Raw genomic sequence first — 17,116 nt, 5'->3', positions numbered from 1 at the left:
TCAGGGGGTCTGGGTAGGTCCAAATGCTGGTTTCCCAGCTATCAGTCTGGGGGGTCCATGAGCTCCCCCTTGTTCAGGTCAGCTGTCTCTGTGGGTTTCTGTAGCCTGGTCTTGTCCCCTTTACTCATCACTTCTCCCTCTCTGCAACTGGATTCCAGGAGTTCCACTCAGTGTTTAGCTGTGGGTGTCTGCTTCTGTTTCCATCAGCTACTAGATGAGGGCTCTAGGATGGCATATAAGGTAGTTATTGATCTTATTATCAGGGAAGGGAATTTAGGTTAGCCCTTCCACTGTTGCTCAGATTGTTAGTTGGGGTCATCCTTGTAGGTCTCTGAACATTTCTCTAGAGTCAGTTTTATCTTCATAACTATAATGCTCCCTCCATTATGGTCTCTCTCTCTCTCTTTTATTTTTTTCTCTCTCATCTATTCTTCCCCTGACTCAGTTTTCCTAGTCCCACATGTTCTCCTCACCTCCTCCTAAAAATCTTTGTATATCAAAGGTCACAACTAACAGAGCGGAAGAACATCCTAAAAGATAATGAATTTGGGAAGACCTGAACTGTTAGGTGCCAAAATTTTCCTTTTTGGAAAATTATGTGAACAGCCGTATTAGTTGACTTTCACTGCTATGGCTAAATGTCTGAGGAAATAGAAGGCAGAAAACACAGAGCCATGTGGACCTGTGGTTTCTGCATCCATGTGGTGAGACAGGGCCCACTGGGGGGAGCACAAGGTGAAGCAAAGTAGCACTTCTTGGTGGATAGGAGACAAAGAGCAATCAGAAGGAGCCAGGGACAAGATGCATCCTCAGAGTGCATCTGCAGTGAGTAACTTACCAGCGAGGCCACAGTTTTCAATCGCTCCTCCTGTATAAACTCAGTGGGCTAACAGTGATGAAGCCAGTGCTGGCGTGGTGCAGTCATCTGTAAAGACACCACCCACTAGGGTCCCAGCCTTCACATCCCCGGTCTGCTCTGCAGACTATAGAAGCTGAGGCCGGTGGCAGTTCCTTTTGAGGACTCTTTACCAGCGATTCAAACAGAATACCTATGGTTTTGATGTTAAAGTGTTTTATGTTGGGTTCATTTAAGAAACCCCATTTTTCTTTCTTTTCAGGTTACTGTGGACTTTATGAAGCCATCAAAAGTTGGGATTTCCAAAAAATTGAAAAGTTAGAGGAACACAGATTACTTTTACGACGTTTACAGCCAGAATTTAAGGCCAGAATCAACCCAACAGATATTCTTTCTGAAATGTCTGAATGCTTAATTAATCAGGAATGTGAAGAAATCAGACAGGTAAATTAATGCAAAGGACCAAATTTAGAGAAAAATACTGAGACTCTTGGAAATGACCTCTGTTTTCTGTATTGTTTTAGGCCCTCAAAGGGTAACTGAAACCCATAAAACCCCCTCATTTAAAAGACGTTATGACCAGAAAAGAATAAATATTAATTTATTTTTTACATTCCAATCCCTGTTCCCTCTTCCTCCTTTCCCCTCTCCATCTGCTCCATGGAAAGGGCAAGACCTCCGGATGGGGTCACTTTTATGCTGGACTTTTGAAGTATAACCTATTTTCAGTTAGTTGCCTGTTACTTTTTCTCTCAATAGTGTTTTATGCACATGCAAATCACATTGAACAGTACAGCAAATGAAAAGAAAATTGCTGGACTCTTGGACATGGATACATTTATTATAATCTTTCAGTCACTGAACTAGTGATGTGATCCTGGGCAATTCATTTAGCTTCTCTAAGCATCTGGTTTTTCATGTCTAAAATAAGAAAAATGTCCCTTATTAACATGCTGGTGGCCTTAAATGAGGTATATACATAAAGTGCTTATGTCAGCTTGATGCATAATAACACACAGTATATTTTAGTTATCATTAGAAATAAAAGTCATAGAATACCTACTCTACTGTTGTGCTGTTAAAGTTTTTCAAATCACTCTGTATACTAATATATCCTTATTGTGAATGGTTATCATATGGGTTAGCTTTTACCCTGGGATTGCTGATGGTAACAGGTGTAAGGATTCAGATGAGAACATTTGGCTTAATATATTGATATCACATATAAGGGTTAAAGGTGAAGGAAAGCATATCTTAAATGCTAGTGCTGGGTGGGGTAAACATGATGCTAACTAAGAGCTACTGAACTATACTTCACAGTGATTTTGATCAACTGCTATTTGAGTAGATGGTCCTTCAGCGGAAGCTGAGCTAACTGATCAACATGCTGCATTTGTCTCACTCAGATCTGCTTCACGAAAGGCATGATGGCAGGTGCAGAGAAGATGGTCGAATGTCTTCTCAGATCCGATAAGGAGAACTGGCCCAAGGTTTTGAAATTTGCTTTGGAGAAAGAAGACAACAAGTTTAGTGAACTGTGGATTGTTGATGAAGGTGGGCTGCTTTAAGAAAGAGCCCTGGACGATGTTGTGGCCTTCACTATTCTCCATGGGACTTCTTGCCACATTCATCCAGAACTTACTTTTCATGAGAGGCTCTATTCCCTTCAGATAACCAAGGCTTAAGTCCCTAGGGAATAAGCACAGGGAAGCTTGAGTTCTGGGAGGGAATTCGCCTACACAGCCCAAAGATTCTGTGGAAGAAGAAGAAGAAGAAGAAGAAGAAAAAAAAAAAAGAGCTTGCAGCCCAAATTTAAGTAATCAGAGAAATAGCTTGAGAATTCCAGACCTAAAGGCTCAAATTGCAAGACTTATCTCCCTACCAGAGCAGAGGCTGGGTATTGAGAATGACAGATGTTGATTAGTTCTCTTTCCTGGAAGCCATCTGAAACCAACAGAGCAGGAGTGAATGAAGAATTCACTGTGATTAAGCCAATCTTATCTGGCTTCTGGAAACTCACTCTTGCTTTAAATCTGAGTTTGACAAATACCTGAGTTTCTAGTTTTAGTTTTCAGCTAGGTTTCTTTAGAACATAAATTATCGTAGGAACTGTCTTATGTCTTTGGCGAGGGATTAGCCAGATGAAAGGCATGAGTGACTCTTTCCTGCACTTAGGAATGAATCTCTTTTGAGTGGTGTTGACAGGAGCTACCAAGAGGGGAGGGGTTCATGATGCATACAGCTAATAAGTGACACATTCCACACTTGGAGTCACATGGTTCTAAGTGACACTGGCATTCAAACACCAAGTTGAGCTTCAAACTAAAAATGATTCTTCCCATTGCTTTAAGAAGTGAAAGGGGGGGGGGCAGTGAGATGGCTCAGCAGATGAAGGCTCCTCCCTGTCACTGAGCCTGAAGACGGGAGTTCAGCCTCCAGGACCTAAATGATACAGAGAAGCAATTCCCAAAAGTTGTTCTCTGCCCTCCATGCACTCCCTGTGTGAGTGATACACACAATAAATTAACTAATAAACAAAAGAATTTAAAAAATAAAATGTAAAGAAAGTGAAAGGGCATAGTTGTAAGCGCTCAATGGAAATTTAGATTTTTAGTGTTAGGACTTTTGGTGTTTTCACAACTAACTCACAGTCAAATTACATTAAGATTCGAAGCTTTTTTTTTTTTTTTTAATCTCACAAAGGTTTCAAAAGGCTTGAAAGTAAAGCTGTTGAAGATGATGGGATGGAGATGTCCAGCATACAGATTTTCATACAGGAAGAGCCAGAATGCCAGGTTCTCAGTCAGAATCCCTGCCTACCATCAGGTACCTGGGCATCATTTGTTCTCAGAATCCCTGCCCACATTCAGGAACCATAATAATTGTCTTTCTCCAGCACTGTGATGCCTTTTGAAAAATCCTTTTTAAAGGATGATTAAGAAACAACAGAAATTGTGTGGCAATAGAGACTTCATAATTAGAATCACTGTTCCTGTCTTCTATTCCTACTCATGTATGTCCGAGTCTTGCTCTAATGTAGTGTTCCCAGAACTTCACTGTCTGTAACATTCCAAAGCAGCCTTGTTCTTTAAAAGAATACTTCTGTTTTCGAGCCACCTGCTCTGTCTCCTTCCAGGATCCCAGAGCTGCCACACAAGTCGATGAGCAGGATATGTGTCCTCTGTCAGCCTCTGTGTGGAGGCTCAAATCAACTTGTTCTCATATGCATGGTTCTGTGAAAGTTACCAATGGCTGGACAAGGCCTCTTTCTAATGCTCCTTGAAATACATCTTCATCATAAAGAGATCAGAAGGTTGTAAGATAAACCATATTCATAACAAATAAATCAGGAAGGAAATAAGATGAGTAATGAATATTGTTAGAAGAACTATGTAATTTTTTTAGGAAAAAAAAAAAGAAAAAAAGATGCCTTACAAATGAAATCAGCAAGTGAATGGCACACGGTTTCTGTCATACCAGAGTGACACAGTATGGGTTGCTTTAAATGTTTCAGACACACAGTGGTCCATACATGTCTTAAGCAAATCTGGTTGCCTCAACCTTCTGGAAGGTTTCTTCCTTTATAGTGGGAAGGTTAGACACACGAGGTGATTGTGGTCTGCTGTCTCTTGACATTTTGTGTGCTGACATGAACCCTCAGATCCTAGCCCTCCCGGTTGTGCTGAGCCATCTGGGATCCCGAGGAACATACAGCATGGTTCCTCCTTGCTAAAGTTGCTTGGAGAACCTGATGGCAACAGCTTGGTCCTTTTCAGTTGTCTTTGGGAGCCTGTTCTTACTTTGTTTTGAGTAGCTTTGCTTTGAATTAAACCATTCTTGCTTTCGTTTTTTTCTTAACAAGTTTCCATGATTAATAATGAACTCACTTTGGCTTTTCCTGTCTCCTTGCTATAGATACTTTATCACTGAGAGACAAGTGTGTGCTTCAAATCAAGGGGGAAAGTGGGACAAATAATAAGAAGCAAGATTCCAAATCTCCTAAAGGAGGCCCTTGTTGCTAGAGTCAGAAATCATGTCCACCTAACAGTAGTTAGTGCACTAGCCGTTTGGTAACTTTGTTCCTTCTATATTGTAGAAGAATCTTGTAATAATTTGCACAGCACATTGAAACCAAGAAATTACCAGCTGGAGCTTGCTCTGCCTGCTCAGAAAGGGAAGAATACAATAATATGTGCTCCTACTGGTGAGTCAGTTGCTATAACTTATGAAATTTTGTCTTTGCTTTTTCTTTTGTTTTGGGGGTACTGTGATAAAATTAACAAAAATTTTTTTCCCTGTTGCATTTGCCCTTGGGAAATCTGTCCTATCAATACAATGTATCGTTTTAAGGAACATGGACAATGAAAGAGAAATGCCCTCTTAGTTTGCCTTCAGTTCTTGTTGTTTGAGTGTATGTTACCTTGGAATTAACTTGATAGTGTTTAGCCATGGTTTAAACTGACACTATCAATGCAGATGATTATTTGTATCCCAGTGGTGACAGAGAAACCGAAAATAAGTACATTCTAGAGAAACATCTAACATTGGTTATCTGTTTCTTTTTCCTTCCATATTACAAGGTTGTGGGAAAACCTTTGTGTCACTTCTTATATGTGAACATCATCTTAAAAACTTCCCACATGGACAAAAAGGGAAAGTGGTCTTTTTTGCTAATCAAATTCCTGTCTATGAGCAGCAGGCAACTGTGTTCTCACGCCATTTTGAAAGACTTGGGTATGTATTACTATCAGTCCAACTGCTTTTTCCTTTTTTAAATTCTAGATTTTTTTCTTTGCTTTTTTTTTTTCTTTTCTGAGATAGGATTTCATGTATCCAGAGCTGTCTTCCAACTTACTGTGCAGCTGAGGTTGAACTAGAAGATATGTTCTTCTTACTTTTACCTTTCAGTTGCACGGATCACTTTTATTTTATGCCCATTGGTGTTTTGTTGCCATGTGTGTCAGATACCCTGGAACTGGAGTTACAGACAGTTTTGAACTACCATGTGGGTGCTGGGAATTGAACCCAGGTCTTCTGGAAGAGTAACCAGTGCTCTTAACCCACTGAGCCATCTCTCTAGTTCCTGTTCTGTGTTTTAGTTTTTTTTTTTTTTCCTATTTTACATATCAATCCAAGTTTCCTCTCCCTTCCTCCCTCCCAAGGCTCCCAATCACCCTCCCATCCACCCACCCCCCCTCCCCACCCACCACCCCGCCCATTCCACAGGGAGGGTGATGCCTTCAGGGAGGGATCAACAAAATCTGTAAAATCATTTGGAGTAGGGACTAGGCCCTCCCTCCTGCCTCTAGGCTAAGGGAGTATCCCTCCATGGGGAATGTACTCCTAAAATCCTTTTGTGCACCAGGGATACATCCTGTGTTTTTAAAAGCTATGATTCAAAGAAATTACTAACGACTTAGCTGTTAGAAGTAACTCTTTTGTGGAATAACTCTTTTCATTTAGCTCCTCCAGAAGTGCCAAGCCCACATGGATTGCTGGACAGAGTGAATGACTTGGTGCAGAAGTTAACATTTAGATGACACTTTGTACTTCATCTGACAAGACTATTTTATTATTATTATATTATTATTATTATTGTAAATTCTTAATTTAAATTTGAAACTAGCTTGTTTTACATGTTAGTGCTAGTTCTCAAACCATCCCTTCCTCTCCTGTCCCCCTCACCAAACTCTAGCCCTCCCCAGGAAGGGTGATGCTCTCCATGGGGAGTCTTCAAAGTCTGTCATATCATTTGGAGCAGGACCCAGGCTCTCCCCCATGTGTCTAGGCTGAGACAGTATCCCTCTGTGTGGGATAGGCTCTCACAGTCCATTCGTATACTAGGGATGAATACTGATCCACTACCAGAGGCCCCATAGACTGCCCAGTCCTCCTAACTGACACCCACTTTCAGAGTGTCTGGGTCAGTCCTATGCTGGATTCCTACCTATCAGACTGGAGTCCATGAGCTCCCCCTTGTTCAGGTCAGCTGATTCTGTGGGTTTCTCCAGCTTGGTCTTGACCCCTTTGCTCATCACTCCTCCCTGTCTGCAACTGGATTCCAAGAGTTCCTGTAACGCACTTTTTAATTGGATTATTTGGTGTTTTGGTGACTAGCTTCTTGAGTTCTTTGTATATTTTGGAGATCAGCCCTCTGTCAGATGTGGGGTTAGTAAAGATCTTTTCCCAGTCTGTGGGCTGCCGTTTTGTCTTGTTGATTGTGTCCTTTGCCTTACAGGACTTTTTCAATTTCAGGAGGTCCCATTTATTAATTTTGATCTCAGTGTCTGTGCTACTGGTGTTTTGTTCAGGAAGTGGTCTCCTGTACCAGTTCATTCAAGGGTACCTCCCACTTTCTCTTCTAAGAGGTGCAGTGTGGCTAGGTTTATGTTGAGGTCTTTGATCCATTTGGACTTAAGTTTTGTGCATGGCAATAGACATGGCTTTATCTGCAGTCTTCTACACACCATCATCCAGTTGTGCCAGCACTATTTGTTTATCAGCATCAGGTGTTGATAAGTGTGTGGATTAATATCAGGGTTTTCAGTTTTATTCCATTGGTCCACCTGTCTACTTTTGTGCCAATACCAAGCTGTTTTCAGGACTATAGCTTTATAATAGAGTTTGAAGTAAGGGATGGTGATGCCTCTGGAAGTTCCTTTATTGTATGGGGTTGTTTTGGCTATCCTGGGTCTTTTGTTTTTCCATATAAAGTGGAGTATTACTCTTTCAAGGTCCATGAAGAATTGTGCTGGGATTTTGTTGGGGATTGCATTGAATCTGTAAGTTGCTTTTGGCAAGATGGCCATTTTTACTATGTCGATTCTACCTATCCAAGAGCATTGGGGTATCTTCTTTAATTTCTCTCTTTAAAGACTTAAAGTCATATTATATAGGTCTTTAACTTGTTTGGTTAGCATTACCCCAAGATATTTTATGTTTATGGCTATTGTAAAGGGTGATGTTTCTCTGATTTCTTTCTCAGCCCCTTTATTATCTGTGTATAGTAGGGCTAGTGAGTTTTTTTAAGTTAGTCTTGTATCCTGCCACTTTGTTCAAGGTGTATATCAGCTGTAGGAGTTCCCTGGTAGAGTTTTTTGGGTCACTTATGTAAACTATCATATCATCTACAAATGATGAAAGTTCGACTTCTTCCTTTCCAATATGTATCCCCTTGATCTCCTTTTGTTGTCTTATAGCTTTAGCTAGAACTTCAAGTACAATATTGAAGAGATATGGATAGAGATTTTAGAGGAATGGCATTGAGTTTCTCTCCATTTAGTTAGATGTTGGCTGTTAGTTTACTGTATATTGCTTTTATTATGTTTAGGTATGTTCCTGTTAACCCTGATCTCTCCAAAACCTTTATCTTGAAGGGGTGTTGTATTTTTTGTCGAAGGCTTTTTCAGCATCTAGTGACATGATCATTTTTTTTTTGTTTTTTTTTTTTTAAGTTTGTTTATGTGGTGGATTACATTGATAGGTTTTCATATGTTGAACCATCCCTCCATCCCTGCATCCCTGGGATGAAGTCTACTTGGTCATGGTGGATGATTTCTCTGATATGTTTTTTGGATTAGATTTGCCAGTATTTTATTGAGTATTTTTGCATCAATGTTTATGAGGGATATTGGTCTATAGTTCTCTTTCTTAGTTGTGTCTTTGTGTGGCTTGGATACCAAGGTAATTGTAGTCTCATAAAAAGAGTTTGGCAATGAATCTTCTGCTTCTATTGTGTGGAACAATTTGAGGAGTGTTGGTATTAGCTCTTCTTTGAATTTCTGGAAAAATTCTGCACTGAAACAATCTGGTCCTGAGCATTTTTGTTTGGTAGACTTTTGATGACTGCTTCTATTTCATTAGGGGTTATAGGTCTATTTAAATTGCTTATCTGCTCTTGATTTAATTTTAGTAAGTGATATCTGTCCAGAAAATTGTTCATTTCCATTAAATTTTCAAATTTTGTGGAGTACAGGTTTTCAAAGTATGACCTGAAGATTCTCTGGATTTCCTCAGTGTCTGTTGTTATGTCCCCTTTTTCATTTCTGATTTTGATAATTTGCATGTTCTTTCTCTGTCTTTTGGTTAGTTTGGAAAAAAGGTTTGTCTATCTTATTGCCTTTCTTGAAGAACAAACTCTTTGTTACATTGATTCTTTGTATTGTTTTCCTAGTTTCTCCCTTATTGATTTCAGCCCTCAATTTGATTATTTCCTGGCATCTACTCCTCCAGAGTGAATTTGCTTCTTTTTGTTCTAGAGCTTTCAGTTGTGCTAAGTCTCTAATGTGACTATTCTCCAGTTTCTTCATGTGGGCACTTCATGAACTTTCCTCTTAGCACTGCTTTCAAAGTGTCCCATAAGTTTGGGTACATTGTGTTTTCATTCTCATTGAATTCTAGGAAGTCTTTAATTTCTTTCTTGATCCAGGAATGGCTCATTTACACATTGTTCAATTTCCATGAGTTTGTAAGGTTTCTGCAATTTGTGTTGTTGTTGAACTCTAAAGCATGGTGGTCTAACAGGGGGTTATTCCAATTTTTTTTGTAACTATTGAGGTTTGCTATATTGCTGAGTATGTGGTCGATTTTAGAGAAGGTTCCATGTGGTGCTGAGAAGAAAGTATCTTCTTTTGTGTCTGTTAAACCCAATTGGGTCATAAATCCTGTTAATTCCTTTGTTTCTTTGTTAAGTTCCTGTCTGGTGAACCTGTATTGTGTTGAGAGTGGGGTGTTGAAATCTCCCACTCTATGTGTGTGAGGTTTTATGTACAATTTGAGTTTTAGTAACATTTCTTTTATGAATGTGGGTGCCTTTATATTTGGGGCATAAATGTTCCGAATTGAGACTTCATCTTGATGGATTTCTCCTGTGATGAGTAAGAAATGACCTCCTTCATCTCTTTTGATTGATTTTAGTTTAAGGTCTAATTTGTTAGGTATTAGGATTTCTACACCTGCTTGTTTTTTTGCATCTATTTAATTGGAAAGTCTTTTCCCTACCCTTAACTCTGAGATAAAGCCTGTCTTTGAAGTTGAGGTGTGTTTCTTGTATGTAGCAGAAGAATGGATTCTGTCTTTGTATCTATTCTGTTAGCCTGTGCCTTTTATAGGCAAATTAAGACCATTAATATTGAGGGATATTAATAACCATTGATTGTTATTCTTGTTTGTTTTGGATTTGTTGTTGGTGGTGGTATTGTACGTGGATTTCCTCCCATTTTTCTTTTGGCTGCTGGTAAAGTGGAATTATCTATTGTCTATGTTTTTGTGGGTATAGTTGACTTCCTTAGGTTGGAATTTTCCTTCCAGAACTTTCTGTAGGGCTGCATTAGTGGATATGTATTGTTTGAATCTGGTTTTGTCATGGAATATCTCAGTTTCTCCATCTATAGTAATTGAAAGCTTTTCTGGGTTTGTAGTCTAGGCTGGCATCCGTGATCTCTTTGTGTTGGTAGAAACTATCCCGAATTTTCTGGCGTCAGAATTTCTATGGAGAAGTCAGGTGTAATTCTGAGAGGTTTGCCTTTATATGGTACTTGGCCTTTTCCCTTTACTTCTCCTAATATTCTTTCTTTATTCTGTATGTTTGGTGTTTTGATTATTATGTGGTGAGGGAACTTTTTCTTGTGGTCCACTCTATTTGGTGTTCTGTAAGCTTCTTGTACTTTCATTGGCATGTCTTTCTTCAGGTTGGGAAAGTTTTCTTCTATGATTTTGTTGAATATATTTTCAGTACTTTTGAGTTGGGATTCTTCACCTTCTTCTATACCTATTATTCTTAGGTTTGGCCTTTTCATGGTGTCCCATATTGTTGGATTTAAGATTTTCTCTTGGTGTATCTTCAGTGCCTGAGATTCTCACATCCATTTCTTGTATTCTGTTGGTTATGCTTGTATCAGTAGTTCCTGATCATTTTCCCAGACTGTGTTTTTTATTGTCTCTATTTCAACTTTCAAGCCTTGCACTGTTTGAATTGTTTCTTGTGAATTATGGTTTGTCTTTTCCTCCATTTCTTAAATTTTTTGTTTGTTTGTTTTTTTCTTCCATTTCCTTAAGGGATTTTCTCATTACCTCTTTGAGGGTCTCTATCATTGTCATAAAGTTGTTTTTAGGGCCATTCTCTTCTGCTTCATCTGTGTTGTGATGTTGAGGTCTTGCTGGTGTGGAGCCCTAGACTCTGGTGGCGTTATATTGATCTTTCTGTTGTTGACTGTGTTCTTATACTGTCAATCTACCATCCCTTCTTCCAGTGTGCACTGGTAATGTCTCCCCTTTTCCTGGTGAGTGCAGGACCAAGGTTCTCTTCAGGCGGGTGAAAGCAGGTCCAATATTCCAATGTCTCTCTTCCAATGGGCAGTGGAGGGACTCCTTCCATGGGTGTAGCTGGGACCAGGACACTGGTAGACTCTGGATGAGTGGTCTCCCACATGCAGTCACCATCCTCCCACATGACTCTTCTAGTGACATCCTCTAGTGACTTGAAGAATAACTATGCCATGATCAGTTATAACCGGCTTACAGTTCCCAATCACTGGCTTTGTGTCAGGTTTGAGTGAAAGCTCAAACTACTCCCCAGTTGTACTCTTTTGGATTGGGGGTGGGGGCTTCACTATTTGTTGCTCTGATACAGTGTTTCACCTTTGTTTCCTTGTTCACATTGCAGTTGGTAAGAAGGGATTTCTGTCTTTTCCCAGGTACAGTGTAGCAGGTGTTTCTGGGGTAACGACTGAAAATGTCTCAGTGCAGCACATTATTGAAATCAATGACATCATCATCCTGACACCCCAGATTCTTGTGAACAATCTCAACAATGGAACCATCCCCTCTCTGTCTGTCTTCACGTTGATGATATTTGATGAATGCCACAACACCAGTAAACACCACCCATACAATCAGATCATGTTCCGGTACCTAGATCAGAAACTTGGAGAGTCGCCAGATCCACTGCCTCAGGTATTTCCAGCCAGATGACTTCTTGGAGGAGCCATAATCATCAGACTCCCATTTAGTTACTATTGTAGCCACATAACCATCTGAGGAGATTACCCTTCTCAGATTCTAGGTTACAAGTCATTGTTTAGTTTTGGTTCATTCATTTGACAAATAGTTGTCCTTGGTATCCAGGGTGGACACCCTTCACAGAAACCAAAATCTAGGCTGCTTCAATCTCTTGTATGAGATGACATTGCATTTATATATAATCTACACACCTCCTACATATTTTAAATCATCTCTGGATTACTAATATTGTACAGTATAATGCAAATTTTATAGAAAAGTTCTTATACTGTATTGCTTAGGGAATAAAGGTGGGAAAATTTATACACATTCAGAATTTATTATATTAAAAATAGTTTTGATCCATAGTTGTATGAATTCACAGATCTGTAACATCTGGATTTGAAGGCCAACTATATGAATCATGGATTTCCATGTACCTTGTGTACTATTATAGGCCCCTGGGGACACTGGTCTAGAAGAAATAATGCTGACTCTCATACAGTTTAGTTTTCATAGGGAGCTGGGCACATAATAGTTATGTCACAGCTTATCATGAGGTTTGCTGCAGAGATGGGTGAAGTGTGAAGGCTGAACATAAGTAAAAGTAAGGCAAGACCTATAGAGAAGAGGGGAACTAACAGGCGTTTTCTGGGTAGATGGCTTCATGATTTTCAGGAAGAGGGTGCTGTGTGTCCAGAGGCACTGAGGGATGAAAGAGCCTGGCATGCTCCAGAACCCTTCACTATCACTTGAGTGTAGAGTGTGAGGTAAGGAACAGCCTCAGATGAGGCAGAATGGGAAAGGGGGACAACTTGTAAAGCTGTTAGCTATGACCGATGCCTGCAGAGACATCTGGAGGGTAGAGTGTCAGTGGGCAAGTCTGTGGCTTGGCACAGGAAATGAGTTGCATGAGAAGAGTCACTCCAGAGGGTCCTTCTTAAATGGGACAGGAAGGAAGGGAATCTTGTGTATAAATTCTTTTTTCTCTTGATCGTAGGAGAGGCAGGTGCTTTGCTGAAAATTGTCAATATAAAAATGGGAGAGGGTGAAGAAGATCGTAGCAGTGGATGAGAACTGAGATGGATACAATAACGATTGATGGTGTTATATGAGGGGTTCAAAGGGGGCTGTAAAGCATCAATTGCATCCAATTCTTTAGCTCCAAGAATTACTCATTTCGGAAGTACAGGTTAAAGGACATCTAGTGTAGTGCCCGCAGCTTGTTCTTTTCAAGTCGTGTTGATGGCAAACAGATTTCTTACTGTGAGTTAATCATTCACTAACTATCCAGCTATTACCGAAGGAAGTTATCTCACTGAATCTACATGGCTCTCATTTTAAATAGCCATTTCCCCTTCACTGATTGTTGAAGGTACCTGTCAAAGCTCACAAAAAGAATGGGACATGGATGGGATTGAAATGGACATGCCATTCCTTTCCATTCCCATCATGATGTTTTCCTCCTTAGTAGGAGACAGGGGGATAAAGGAAAGAGTAGCGCCCTCCCCCTCCCCGGACAAGGTTTCCTCTCCATTCATACTCTGGTTAGTGTTTGGATGAGAGGATTTATTTAGAGCTTCACTTTGGGAGTCTTTCTGCTCATGACATCCCGGAGAACATCTGAGAGCCAGTGTTGGGGATGCTCGTTACAGGTCATTGGGCTGACTGCCTCAGTTGGTGTTGGAGATGCCAAAACCGTAGATGAAGCCATGCTGCACATCTGCAAACTGTGCGCCGCCCTGGATGTGTCAGTGATAGCCACGGTCAAGGACAACGTGGAAGAACTGGAACAGGTTGTTTATAAGCCCCAGAAAAGTAAGTGGGGTTCAGCAACACACCCCTGGGGAGTTTGCAACTCCCTGCTCCTCCCACTTCAGAAACAGTGGATGGACCCCGATGCTGTGTTTGTTTGGTAAAAACATTTTAAAACTCCACACTTCACAAATAGTCACATTTCTTCTTTCTAATTGACCTCTTCTCCTGAGTGAAGCATGAGTCTCAAAAGTAGCCTGAAACGAACAAACATCCTTGCTCTTTGTCTCTAAAACCTTTACACAAGCACCAGCAAGAGGAGGGAGACCATTTAAGCGCGTTGATAGCCAGCGGGCTAGGTGGGGGCTCTGGGCTCCATGCCCTGGGCAGGTACCGTGGGATCATCTTGTTCCTGTATGTATCTGAAAATTGTAGTTGGAACAATCTGAATCATAATAGCTATCACTGAAAGACCAGAACAAGTTTTTAAAATGAGATTCCCCAGCAGATTATTAACGATTAACTAGCCTTGTAAGCAGAGAGGCACAGCAGTTACAGGCAGGTTCATCCTGGCCTGAGCCCTGAGTCGGTGACCCAGTGGGTGCAGTGGAAAAGGAGGGCCCAGCCCTGTTCATTCCTGAGAGTCCCTCATGGAGAGCATGAAGGGCAACACTATGTTGCTTTCTATGACTCAGCAGACACTCCAGTGCTATTCTGAGCTTGTGTCCAGCTTTGTGCACAACTGTTCCTGTTCCCGCCTTTCTCCTTCCCGTGCTTATCTTACTGCAGCCTCCCCAGAGGGACTGCTTTCCTTCCTTCCCCTTGCTCCCTGACGCCTTGCCTGCACCTGCATCACAGGACTCTGATGGTGAATTTAGGAGCACACCTTTCTTTCCTCCAAGAATCAGCCTCCTGTGCAGCATCGGGGACATTCTTGTCAACTCTATCGCCAGAGTATGGCATGTGGCAGGCAGTTCTTTTTTCTGCCAAAAGTGCACAAATGCGAATAGTAAGACCAATGGAAACACACTTGGGGGCTAGATGTGTGGAGAAGGAGAAAGGGAGAGAAGGGAAATGGGGCTGGATGTGGCATTTACCAAAACCAGAGAGAGGGCTGCCAGACCTGTCAGAGTAGAGGTACCAGGATAGCTATCCAGAGGCTGGATTATTTCTAGACCAGGAGAGACATTAGACTCAAGGCAGGAAGCTGCTTCAAGGCTTTTGAGCATTTGCTATGTTTTGGAGCCTGCCTGTGGCTTTTCAGAGGCTGTAACTAGGGCAGAGAAGGGGTTTGGAAATGTCAGCTTTTGACCTGTGCTTCCTTCAAACTACTCCTGTTCCTTTGACCCCAGTTTTCAGGAAAGTGGAATCACGCACTACAAACACGTTTAAGTCCATCATATCTCAGCTGATGAGGGAGACAGAGAAACTGGCAAAGAATGTCTCAGAGGAACTTGGTAAGTCTGTGCTAAATCATGGTGAGATAAATCTCATTTTTTTGTGCCCTTTCCAATTGGGGATAGTCATATATTGTTCATTAGCATCTTTTCGGTTCAATGGTGAGATTATATCCAGATGTGGACTGACTTATTCTTATTCACATGTTTCTCCCCTCTCTCTATATCTTCTTTATCTTTTCATCCTTTTTCCACCTTTTTTCTTTTTTCTAGTCCCTTTTAAGAAAGATTGATTTTTATTTCCGTGTGTAGGTGTTTTTGTCTGCATGTATCTAAGTGCATCACATATGTGAAGAGGGTGTAAGTTACCTTGGAACTAGAGTCACAGACAGCTGTGAGCTGCACATCCTCTGGGAATTGAACCCACATTCTCTGGAAGATTAGCTGCTGGTTCTCTGAAGCACTGAGCTGTCTCTCTAGCTCCCATTTCTGAAATAAGGTCTCTTTTTGTATCCCTGGTTGGCCTGAAACTTGCTATATGACTAGGCTGGCTTTGAACTTGCAAAGTCTTCTTGCTTCAGCCTTCTGAGTCCTGGGATTGCTAGCATGAACCACCATACCTGGCTTATATGTAAACTTTCTTAAATTCTGGTTATTTTAGGTACCTTATAAGCATTTTTTCATTCTCTTTTGCTTTATTTTCTTTTTTAAATCTGGACATACATACCTGAAAAATAGTGTCTTTAAATCATCTTCTAAATTTACTTTCTTTTTTCTTTTGAGACAGAATCTTTGTGTACAGTGCAGGCTAACCGTGAGTTGGGAACTTCCTGCTCCTCCTCCCAAGATGTGTGTCACCACTGGGATTCGATTAGATCTGCACTGATCCCATCCGAAAGCAATGTCCCCAATTACCTAACATTCTCTCACTGTCCTCAGCTCTTAAGCTCATCATTCTGGGGACTAGCCTTTTGCCATATGAGCATCCAGAAGACACTTAAACAGTATCAGAGGGCAGCACTGGGAGAAGAGTTTAGACAATCAATCTACTAAAGGCCATAAAGTACAGGGTAGCATGCTCTTTCCTCTACAGTTTTGGAAACTTGTCTGTAGCTGTAGCTACTTAGTAGGGAATAGGCTGGAGAAAAAAAGGCAGATGGTAAAAACACCAGTTAGAAGGTACATGGGTCACTCAGGAACAGGATGACATGGTCTGACTAAAGTAATGAATGGACAGACAGGGATGGAATTGTATGGCTTTTACTTTATTATTCCACTCACTGTAGCTAACATCCACACTTCCTCCTGTCCAAATCCTGTCAATAACTCATTTTCTAGTATTGTAGAATACTGTCCCACCTCCTCACATCGAGTAACTGTTGATAGCCACTTCATTTGTTCAGGAACTGGGAGAGTATCTCATTGTGAACTGGGTGTGGTGGCACCATCTGTAAGGTTATGAGTCTGTGGCCTGCCTGGGCTACATGCTGGGATCCTGTCTGTGGGATGGAAGCAGGGAAAAAGCTCGCCATGATTACCTGTTGGGTCCCAGTTCTTTGTTTTATTATTTAAGAATGGGTGAGGGGAGGCAATTACCTCATAAATGCATTTCTGGTCTTTGGATTTTGCTCTACTGTGCTTGTCTCAAGAAGTTCAGGAAACTAAACTAATAGACCAAACCACTGTGGCCGTTTCCACTTCGTCCTCTTCCTATGCTGTCATACACTCAGAGTCTGGATCACCGTGGACCCTACGTGTTTGAATCAAGCAGCTAGAGTTAGCTCCAGGTGTGCACAGATGCATCTAGAACAAGCATCTCTGTGCTCTGCTGAGTGGTTGTGTTGAGTACTGCTCTGAGGTGAGGTGTCAGACCTCATAGGAAAGTAGGAAGGCTGTGTTGGGTACCGGTGCTCCCATTTTTATATACCTTTCTCTGATGAAGCTCTTGAGACTTATTATTCTAATGGTATCTTTGTTTTTAAAGGCCAAGTTGTGTTCTTTTTTTTTTTTTTTATTTCTGAATTACTTTGGCTGTTAGCCCCTTAAGCTTGTAGAGCTCAGACATGGCATAGCTGGGTTTGAATTCTTGCCACACCCAACACAGTATGAG

At 41.0% G+C, this 17,116-nt stretch overlaps 1 protein-coding gene across 2 annotated transcripts in view; it reads left to right on the top strand.

Moving 5' to 3' along the window:
* The window catches only part of Rigi (RNA sensor RIG-I), a 46,366-nt gene that overhangs the window by 11,797 nt on the left and 17,453 nt on the right, over positions 1–17,116 (top strand). Inside the window, exons 3-10 of one of the 2 annotated variants that reach the window (XM_051187531.1) lie at positions 1,119–1,300; positions 2,263–2,410; positions 3,560–3,682; positions 4,953–5,060; positions 5,437–5,590; positions 11,551–11,809; positions 13,510–13,672; positions 14,962–15,066. In XM_051187531.1, the coding sequence (XP_051043488.1) occupies positions 1,119–1,300; positions 2,263–2,410; positions 3,560–3,682; positions 4,953–5,060; positions 5,437–5,590; positions 11,551–11,809; positions 13,510–13,672; positions 14,962–15,066 (1,242 nt within the window). The remainder of the gene's footprint in view (positions 1–1,118; positions 1,301–2,262; positions 2,411–3,559; positions 3,683–4,952; positions 5,061–5,436; positions 5,591–11,550; positions 11,810–13,509; positions 13,673–14,961; positions 15,067–17,116) is intronic. The other variant, XM_051187532.1, reaches the window with a different exon arrangement.

Source organism: Phodopus roborovskii, unplaced genomic scaffold (genome assembly GCF_943737965.1).
Source record: "Phodopus roborovskii unplaced genomic scaffold, PHOROB, whole genome shotgun sequence".
NCBI classification, from domain to species: domain Eukaryota; kingdom Metazoa; phylum Chordata; class Mammalia; order Rodentia; family Cricetidae; genus Phodopus; species Phodopus roborovskii.
This window is presented reverse-complemented; position numbering and strand designations above follow the sequence as displayed.